The 11206-nt window shown below is 39.3% G+C and overlaps 1 protein-coding gene across 1 annotated transcript; it reads left to right on the top strand.

Moving 5' to 3' along the window:
- Window positions 1-1319: 1319 nt before the first annotated feature.
- On the top strand, window positions 1320-10944 carry LOC106939303 (probable inactive serine/threonine-protein kinase scy2; the record flags this gene model as incomplete). Its single annotated transcript, XM_015021666.1, has 12 exons — window positions 1320-1442; window positions 1542-1723; window positions 1961-2098; window positions 3053-3185; window positions 5417-5597; window positions 5920-6061; window positions 6834-6971; window positions 8940-8998; window positions 9094-9182; window positions 9271-9299; window positions 9346-10047; window positions 10812-10944. Coding segments are annotated over exons 1-12 (2034 nt in total), but the record flags the coding sequence as incomplete, so codon positions are not given.
- Between the last annotated feature and the right edge of the window lie 262 nt (window positions 10945-11206).

Here is an 11206-nt window from a genome sequence, read left to right as displayed (position 1 = left end):
TTTTCAATCTCAAGATCAAAATATTGGTAATAAAATATTTGTTTGAGGTTTACTGAACGTTTCCAGGATCTGCAAGCTGCTGCAGGATCAGAGCTCTGAGCTTCTGACACAATTATAGTTTTTCAGCTGCTGGTTTCAGACAGATATAAGTCTAACAACCACTACAAGGTTTCAACTTGTTAAGCAGCCGAATTATCGTTAAAATGACCCAATCTAATGATCTAATATAATTTACAATAAAATGAAAATAAGATATATTTCACTTGATCTGTAATTGTCTGATTCCGTTTTAATTTGGATCTTTTCCTTCTCCCTTCTCTTCCAGTCTTGTTCTCTGTCATTCAGTCTCACTAACAGCAGTGATGAAGGTCCGTAAGCGGTTCAGATGGTTCTGGAGGATTTTCCCACACAGACTTTCACTCTGACAGATAATAACGATTCACAGGAAGTGAAAACTCCCAGCAACGCCATCAGCAGAATCCCTGTCCAGTTTGTTTTCAGAGGAAAAGCTGCTCAGATTGATCAGATTGATTTCAACTCATCAATCTGCTCTGGACAAGATGAATTGATGTTCATGCTACTGTTGAATCTGTTGGTAAATATTTGAAATATGAATAATTGCTACACTTTAATATAGACACTTTTCACCTAAAATACATGAAGGAATGTAACAAAACTAAATTTAACATCATATTAAAATATTTACCTTCCAATCAGCAGCTGGATATTATTTAGGTTTACAAATAGCAACCACAAAACCAACATTTTTATTTTAAATTAACTTTTTTTTTTGACACAATTCATATTTGAATGTTTTAAAGTAATTAAATGTTTATCAACATAAAATGTAATTAAATTAGTCTAATCTCTAAGCTGATGTTTTTTCCAACAAGTTTTTTGACATGAATTCACATTTTGAATGATCATTATATTAAATAAAGGCAGTGAGCTGGATTTAGTAGATGCTGCTAAATATTGAGCTGTGTTGTTATGAATGCTGGACGTTTCTTCAAATGAAGCTGGTTGAGTTTTAAAATCTGCTCACAGATAAAATTGTTCCCCTTCACGTATTAATTTTTTTTTAAAACAAAAGGTTTTTGATTTTTCTAGTTACTGCAAATCATACTTCACAGTTTTTATCTTTGAATGTAACCTTTCAGCCATCAGAGTTTTTCCTCATACCAGGTAACATCCTGGTCCATTAAACTGTGACATACCAGTGAACCATCCATGGATGGAGTGGTGGGTGTGAATCAGAATCTATCTGTGGAAGAATAACTTCATTTGTCTCTAATAACTCTCAGTCTTTCTCAGGAAACCTTCAGTCTGTCACCATGTTGTCATTTGTGTTGCTGCTGCTGTTAATCAGCGGAGCTGAAGCTGCTTTTTATGGCGCCGCCTTTAGTGTTTCTGTTGGAGACCTTCAGTCAGATGGATACCTAGTAAGTTGAGCTTCTTCAGAAAAATAATTGTTTTGTTTGGTTTTTTTTTTTCAGGAAAAAATAAGATGTATTTACCAACTCTTCACTTTAATTCCACAGTCAACCCTAGAGTACAGGTTGAGCTCCAGCTCATGTGAAGAGTTCGACTCTTTGTTTTGTGGTGGAGACTGTAGAGGGTATCCAGTTTATCTAATCGATGAAAGCAGAGGTGAATGGTGTCAGAAAGTACATTCTCCAAGTTTCTCCCTGTACCCTTCAATCCTGACTATCTATGATTCCGTGTAAGTCCACTTCAGCATTTAATGGAAATATATTTTATGTTCATATTATAACCAAGAACAGATCAAAATCCTAAACTCCTGCAGGACTGATTCATCAGTTGGGTTGATTAGGTTTTGCTCCTTTCTAAAGAAGAATACATATAATCAGATGATATCCAATTTTGTTTGTCTTTCGAGATTTAACCTAAATGCTGCATTATTTCACCATAACATTCTAAATCTTATCATCCACTGTAGGTTTTCTGCTACAAACTGGACAGAAAACAGAAATGGGATTGGCTCATCAAGAATTAGATGGCACTTTGACTGGAGAATCCGTTCTGACATCAACAAACCAGGCTCATCACCCCAGACCACCATCATCCCTCTGGTCAGGTAATTCTGTTCATCATTTACAATATTTTATCCATAAACTGAGCCTTTGATTGACTCCAATATATTGAGATGATCATTGTGTATGCTTTGTATTATGTTCTTAATGAGCATTTGCAGATAAAACTATGTGAATCAGGTTCTGAAGAAGAGAGCAGAATGTTAGATGAAGCAAAACATGTGTCATGATCTGTGTTTCTGTGTTTATTTTTGAGATTTTCTGTGTTTAGTCCTGTTTCCCTGTGAGTTTCTGTCCTGTCCTCCCCGTTGATTGATCCCATCTGTGTCTCGTTCCTGTGATTACCCTCCCAGTGTATTTAGTCTCACCTGTTGTCTGTGTTCCTTGTCTAAGTTTGTCAAACGTAGGTCTACTTGTGTCTTAGTCTGCAGGCGCAGTTGAACTGCCAAGTCCTGTGCTGGCTTTAGCTCATCGTGTCAGTCTTTGTTTTGAGTCAGTTGCTACCGGTGCTGAGCCTCCGTCTTTTCCGCTCTGCTCTGCTGCCTGCCAGTTTTTGACTGTTGAGCATGTTCATTAAACTCATCATTTTTCATACCTGGATCCTGCGTCTCTCCTCACCTCCTACCACCACTACTCTTGGCAACATGATTAATGTCATAAAAATACAAGGCTGATTACAAAAGTAGATTTTTTTATCTGATAATCCAGTTGATGCTGTTTCTTCTAAGTGAACATTATTGCATTGAAAAAAAACAACATTCAGATAGATCACTGCAAAATAAATTTGGGTAAGTTTGTTCTGTAGAAAGTTCACTACAAAACTGAAGTGAAACTATTCTGTTTGTTCCATATGGAATCAGTAATAATTAAAATCACATTTTTAACAAGAAGAAACCTTGAAGAACCAGTCAGACAGGTTTAAAATGATGAAACAAACACCTGAAGGGACTGATGGAGGTGTGGTTGGTATGTTCTATGAGATGTTTCTTTTCCCTCAGAGTTCCTTCGAACTGTCAGAGAAACATCAACCTGTTGGTCTCTGACCCGGATGGAGACGACGTCAGATGCAGATATGCAGCCGGATCAGAGTGTTTCACCTGCACTCCTCCGTCTGTCCTCAGTGTCTCATCAGTGAGTATAAATGTTGGAGTTACAAGAACTTGATTTGCAGTCAGTAACCCTAATCAGCTTGAATTTACCAAATATTTTATTAAATGTGACAAGTGAATAAATGTGAAAGAGTTCACCCTGGGATGAATTTCTTATTTCTCATGTCTAGTGATTCTTTAATGTTAGATTCATTTCCTAGTCCCTTGTGTACTCTCCTTTGGCCCCTGTGCCAATCTCTCTCTCTCTCTCTCTCTCTCACTCGCTCCTTCTCAACTTGCAACCGGTTTCTAATCAGCCATGTGTTTCTAATCAGCTATGTGTTCTTTGTAGTAATCAACCTCCCCAGTATGCATACAGCCCATTCTTAGTCACTCCTTGTTGTGTAATTCCTCCTATTATATCCCATAATCTCCCTGTTCAACCCTTTTCAGGCGTTTTTCCACTAGACCACTTCTAACTAGTACGGTCTCGGTCCGGCCAGATTAATTTTCCATTAGCAGATCTGGCATGGCTCTACCTCACTGTTCTCAGATTTTGGTGCTTACTCCAGGGGTAGTACTACAGGACCAAGCCAGGTATGGTATTGAATGATTGATTCATGATTACCTGACAGCAAACTTCAAACATTAAAGCTGTGTATTGCAGACATGTCTTCTGCTATCAGAGAGCTGCTCAGTACAGAGGAGTTTGAGTTTAATCACAATCAAAGCCAGGATGCACTTAGTTTCGGAGCAGAATGAATGAGATTTAGCAGTGCTGCTAGCAGTTTGTTTCTCTGAAGTACGAACAGCAATAAAGAAAAAACGATCCAGCCTCTCCGCTTCCTGAGAGTGGGAAAGACTGGAAATACATAATATTAACTTGTGATGTGAATTTTCTTCTCTTTTGGATTTAAAACTAAGTTCATACGTGAAAGTCCATTAAAAGTGCCAACTTTGCATTAAATTATCATAATTTACAAAATCATGTAAAGTTGGCACTTTTAATGGACTTTTAGTGCAACATTTAGAGCAACTTTGCATTAAAAGTGTCATTATTTACTGAATGACACTTCATGACATCCGTCATAAACATTCATAAAGACTCCTTCATGTTTACGACAGTGTCATGTCAGTCTTATAAACACCCCTTCAAATAAGGTGTTACCCCTTTTTCTGATTTGTGAAACTTCAGAAAAGGGCGATTTTACCACTTTTTTTTATCTTGGTCACATGACATCTGCTCTTGCCCATTTCCCTCCTGTCCTGCCAGATTGACAGCCTTCAACTTAAAAGGTGCATCATATGAACTTTTGTGTGGTTTCTGTGATGAGGTGTATGGGTTTGAAAACATTTCTCCGTCGTGCCTGTTGCTAGCATGTGCTTGTTCTAAATGAAAATCAGCACTTTCTTCTTTGATTTCCAATTTTGACTTCAAATGATTCACTTCCTGCTAAAGAGCCCCCTGGTGGTTGAAGAAAAATCCTCAGAAAAGCTTCACCAGGTTATAAGCCGCCTGGTTCAAAGCTGAGGAAAGCAGTAGAGGCCTATAGTCCAAATAATACGGTATATGTATTGCAAAATAGTCAGCTGATCTGAGTCTTTATCATTATGTTTGGGCCAGTTGAATTTCTATAAGACATATTGAAATATCTGGGTTTATTTTAGTCCATCAGAACTAGAACCTCGAGTGTCTCTGTGGCTGAGTGTCTGCAAACATCAGCAGAGAAACCTCAGCTGCTGCTGCTCACGACCCACCCACAATAACAAGGAACAGACCGTATAAATGGAAAAGATCACTCTCTGGGGAAGAACCAAACCGTACATTAAGTAAGAGACTTAATGCCAGTGGTAAAGCGCATTTAGAGCCTGTTCAAACTGGGATGGTTTTCATGCTTTTGTTTGTTACTGATATTTTCTTGTTCTCCTCTGGTTCCCTGTCCTCCCATATTTTTTGTATTAAATCTTCAAATCTACTCCGTGCCTCAGCCTCTCTGCATTCGGACCCTTTTCAACATTCTACATAACATGACAGAAATGCTGTTAAAATTATGGACTTTACATTACTAGACTTTTTATGACATATTAGTGCTTTGATGTATTTTTGTTTTATCTAGTTTACTTTCAATCACTTATCTAATGAATAACCCCAGAGAAATCTGGTCATGTTTTGTTGAATCTGATTTTTAGTAATAAAATGACAATAAAATATATTTTACTTAATCTATAATCCTTTGATTCAGTTTTAATTTGGATCTTTCTCTTCTCTTCCAGTCTTGTTCTCTGTCATTCAGTCCCACTATCAGCAGTGATGAAGGTCTGTATGCGGTTCAGATGATGATGGAGGATTTTCCCAGACAGAACATCACTCTGACTGACCGCTATACTAGTGTACAGTCAGTGATGACACCCAGCAATCCCATGTACAAGATCTCTCTCCAGTTTGTTTTCAGAGGTAAAACTGCATCATTTGATGAGCTTGATTTGAACCACATAGAGCAGCTCTGGACTTGGAGTGTTTGTTTCTGAGCTGAATATGTTGGATTTATTTGAAGTTATTTCAAATATCAGTAACTACTACAGATTAAAATAGACAAGTCACACTTTTGGCCCAAAGTCCATGAAGGAATATATCACAACTAAATTTAACTACAACTGCAATATCTTGTTTGATTAAATATTTACATTCCAATAAACACCTGTTGTTTGAGTTAATGACCAAACTGATCAGCTCCTTTCAGCTGGAATTAATTAGTTTCTTGGTTATTTTCTTCCAGTGGATCCTGCAGCTCCGTCCTGCACAGCAGGTGAATATCTGCCCAGGTTTCTGCCTCCAACTCCTGAACATGGAGCTCAGATCCACACCAACGTTAGTGAGACTCTGGAAATCAGCGTCAGAGCAGAAGCTACCCAGGCTGAGTGAGTGATCAATACAGGAGCTTCCTAAAATGAAAGCTGGATTGTGTCAGCATTTTCAGGAGACAAAATCTGGAGTTCAATTTCTCTGACTGAAAATAAACAGTGAAAAACCTAAAAACCAGAGGCGGTCTCAGCTTGTTTGGCAGCCTGGGTGACCCACCTTTGCGGCGCCAACAACTCTGTTGGCAAAGGGAGCTGGGGGGATGTTGGTGTATTAGTGTCATGATTTGCAGGTGTTGATGGTGAGGAAGACGCAGGTGAGCCCAGGTTGAAGATGATTAAATGATGAATATTTAATAATAACTCCAGCACACGGAACGGAACAACTGGGAAACAAGACGTACAACCATAGACAAGGACCTGACAAGAAACAAAGACAATAGGTAGACTTGAATACACAAGGAGGGTCATCACAGGAACGAGACACACCTGGGAACAATCAGGACAGGACGGCACAGAGACTCGCAGGGGAACAGAACTAAACAAACACAGAGAAACCTCAATATAAATACAGAGAAAACACAGATCCTCACAATTAGGTACTGTTGACAATTGGATCCTGTGGTTGTAAGAGCAGGCGGCTGGAAGAGGGAGTGGGAGGTGGGTGTGAGGTCGCACATGCTGCCCCCCACGAGATGCCAACCTGGTCAGTTGCCCATTTCAGAAACCACCACTGCTAAAAACTGTATATCAGTGAAAAACTCAAAAACACCTGTTTGAGGAGGTTGGGAAGCTTTGGAAATATCTAAACTGTCTCTCCTGTTTATTAAAGGATCACTGAGCTTCTGTTCAGCGGACCGCCAGGTGTAACCAAGAGTTCATCAGGATCAGGAAACTTCAGGCTGACATGGACACCAATTGACAGTGGCAGAGGACTGAAGAAAACTCTCTGCTTTGTTGTCCAAGCAAAGTTAGTGTCTTATTAATTTTACTGTTGTTTCAACTGTTAACTTCTTGTTTCCTCTCAGTTATTTTCCTATCCATAGAAGCTACATCTGGCCTGGAGTTTTATTTGGTCTGATTCCTTCAGCTGAGATAAATCTCCCGACATCTAATCATTCTTCCTCTCCTGCTAATAACCTTTTACTTTCACGAACATCAAAAATAACCTTAATCCAGTTCATTTGTTTCTTCTTGTGTGTCCGCTCTTTTTTTCTCAAACCTCCATTTGTCGCAGATGGCTGCTTGTACTGAGCCTGGTTGTGGTTCTGCATCTACTAGAGATTTATTCCTGTTAAAGGGGAGTTTTTCCCATCCACTGTCGCTTTGTGCATGCTCGGCATGAGGGATTGCTGTAGAGTCATCAACAACGCAAATGATTTTCTACTGTCCAAGAGGAGTAAATGCTGCAAGTCAATGACTTGATGTAATGTCTGGGGTTTCCTTAGTTATAATTTTTATATTGGATTTTGAATAATTACTTGTTATGTTGAAGTCATAAAAGAAAAAAATGTCTTTAGTGCACAGCTAATACCGGAGCAACTGAAAAATTGAGGACTGAAAGAGAGAGCTAACTAACATAGGACTTACAGTACGACTGTAATGGCAGGCAGACAAATGCCATTCGATGAGGATCCGACAAGAGACAAAGCTAACAGGTGGGACTAAATACACAGGGAGGGTAATCAAGGAATGAGACACAGCTGGGACGCAATCAATGGGAAGACGCAAAGACAGAGACTCACAGGAAAGCAACTGAACACAGAAAACCCTAAAAATAAATGCACAGAAACACAAATCATAACATTCAGTTCTGATTTATAGGAACCAAAAGTTTCAGGGAATGTGATTCAGAGCTGAACAACATAAAAACCAAAAGATGTTTACTTCTAGTCCTTAAAGGGGAAGGACTAGAAGTAAGCACCACTTAAAGGGGAAGTATTCTGCAAAATCAACTTTTTTGAGCTTTTCACCATGTTACAATTTTCTCATCAAATGCTTACCTGGAGTGTTGCTTTAAGTTTTTCATGCATGTTTCATTATTGGAGGTGTAATTCAATTTCATGCAAAGGACTGCCTATTTACCTAAAGCTCCACCTTAGAGCTGCAGCCCACTGTTGAGCTTTTGCTTCACAGAACATCTCCTCCCCTTTGACTCCCTCACTCAGCTCCTTCAGACTAGCCAGCAGCAATTAGCAAACTGTGCATCAGCTGAGCTCATTATATGAGTAACCTCTCAGTGCAACGTAATTAAAAATGTTAAGGGTTAATAGAGGAGCCATGTTGTGATGACTTCCTGAAGGCGGAGTTTCAGGAAGAACAGGAGTTTGTAAAGAGACAGAGGCTAAATTATAAGGCTTTAAATCATGAAGTCAAATTTTGTTTGAGTCATATTTGATACAAATAGGATTTTTTAAATCAATGAAGGTAACTAGTTACTTTATCACTGGGTTACTTGATTCCTTGAAGAACTGTTGTAAACAGCATCATGGAGAAAAGTTTGAGCTTTTTAAAGGGACAGAGGCCAATTTTAGAAATTGGTGCGATGCAAAGTCAGATTTCTTTTGAGTTGTTTTATATGCCTGGACATAATCTCTCCTCCACATTAAGCAGATCTCCTAGGCGTCTGAATGGTTCATCCTTGATAGAAAACTAAAACTTCTTTTGGCACAAAATCATTTAGATCTTTATAGACCAATTTAAGAATCTGCTCTTTAACAAATAGAAGACGAAGGAAACTAATGAAACACTGGATTCATCACCACTGAATCAGAATCTCATTTTCATAAATCCTGCACCTCTGGCTTTGATAGTTGCTTTATATCAGCTTAATACTGAGTTGGTACAAACTGTTATTTTAAGACTTCATTAAACTGAATTGTCTGCTTATTTTATGAATAGTTTTATATCTAAGCTGTTGCTTTATTTACCTCCTCAGCTCCTCTGGCTCTGTGTACCAGTCTGACCTTCGGTGCGTCTTTGTGACGGATGGAGAAAGTGAGTAGAAATCTCTGCTTTGGTCTTCAGTTTAAATTCAATCAGTTTTTTCCTGAACTGATAATGTTACTGCTGATCTGCTGCTCCATCCACAGGTCCACCAACTGTTTCCCCTCCGATTGTAGCTGCTACCACGATTACACCCAGTATGACCACACCTCTATTCACAACTACACCTCCACCAGCTATACCTATAACAGCTACAACTACACCTATAACAGCTACAATTCCACCAGCTACACCTATAACAGCTACAACTCCACCTATAACAGCTACAACTCCACCAACTACAACTCCACTAGCTACACCTATAACAGCTACAACTCCACCAGCTACACCTATAACAGCTACAACTCCACCAGCTACACCTATAACTACAACTCCACCAGCTACAACTCCACCAACTACACCTCCCCCAACTACAACTCCACCAGCTACACCTATAACAGCTACACCTCCACCAGCTACACCTCCACCAACTACACCTCCCCCAGCTACAACTCCACCAACTACACCTCCACCAGCTACACCTATAACAGCTACAACTCCACCGGCTACACCTATAACGGCTACAACTCCACCAAATACAACTCCACCAACTACAACTCCCCCAGCTACACCTATAACAGCTACACCTCCACCAAATACAACTCCACCAAATACAACTCCACCAGCTACACCTATAACAGCTACACCTCCACCAGCTACAACTCCACCAGCTACACCTCCATCAGCTTCACCTATAACAGATACACGTATAACAGCTACAACTCCACCAACTACACCTCCACCAGCTACACCTATAATGGCTACACCTCCACCAAGTACAACTCCACCAGCTACACCTATAACAGCTACAACTCCATCAGCTACACCTCAACCAGCTACACCTATAACAGCTACACCTCCACCAACTACACCTCCACCAACTACACCTCCACCAACTACAACTCCACCAGCTACACCTCAACCAGCTACACCTCTAACAACTACACCTCCACCAGCTACAAATATAACAGTTACAACTCTACCAGCTACACTTATAACAGGTACAACTCTACCAACTACAATTCCACCAACTACAAATATAACAGTTACAACTCTACCAGCTACACCTCTAACAACTACACCTCCACCAGCTACAAATATAACAGTTACAACTCTACCAGCTACACTGATAACAGCTACACCTCCACCAGCTACACCTCCACCAACTACACCTCCACCAGCTACACCTATAACAGCTACAACTCCACCAGCTACAATTCCACCAGCTACACCTCTAACAGCTACACCTCTAACAACTACAACTATAACAGTAACAACNTATGTTTTGTATTATGTTGTTAATCAGCATTTGCGGATAAAACTATGTGAATCAGTTTCTGAAGAAGAGAGCAGAATGTTAGATGAAGCAAAACACGAGTAATGTCATAAAATACAAGACTGATTACAAAAGTAGATTTTTTTATTTGATAATCCAGCTGATGCTGTTTCTTCTCAGTGAACAATATTGCATTGAAAAAAAAATAAAAAAAATTCAGATAGATCACTGCAAAATAAATTTGGGTAAGTTTGTTCTGCAGAAAATTCATTGCAAAACTGAACTGAAACTATACTGTAGTTTGTTCCATAAGGAAACACAATGATGACTAAAATAACATTCTTATCAGGAAGAAACCTTGAAGAACCAGTCATGAATTATGAAGGTGATCATAACAAACACCTACAGGTGTTTGTTATGAAACAAACACCTGAAGGGACTGATGGAGGTGTGGTTGTGATGTTCTATGAAATGTTTCTTTTCTCTCAGAGTTCCTTCAAACTGTCAGAGGAACATCAACCTGTTGGTCTCTGACCCAGATGGAGACGACGTCAGATGCAGATATGCAGCTGATCCAGAGTGTAACACCTGCACTCCTCCTTCTGTCCTCAATGTTTCATCTGTGAGTGTCAAATGTTTCAGTTGCAGGAATTGGATTTGCAGTCAGTAACACTAATTAGCTTGAATTTACCAAATGTTTTAATTAAATTTGACAAATGAATGAATTGGAAAGAGTTCACACTGGGATGAATTTGTTATTTCTCATGTCTAGTCATTCTTTATTGTTAGATTCATTTCAGAGCCGTGGAGAGACCACTAAAGGGGCAGGTGCTAAAAAAAAAACAAGAAAAAAAAGGCACATCTTACCACATTCTAGACAGAAT

This window comes from Poecilia latipinna, unplaced genomic scaffold (assembly GCF_001443285.1).
Source record: "Poecilia latipinna isolate Pla-1442-1.1 unplaced genomic scaffold, P_latipinna-1.0 Scaffold2825, whole genome shotgun sequence".
NCBI lineage: Eukaryota > Metazoa > Chordata > Actinopteri > Cyprinodontiformes > Poeciliidae > Poecilia > Poecilia latipinna.
This window is presented reverse-complemented; position numbering and strand designations above follow the sequence as displayed.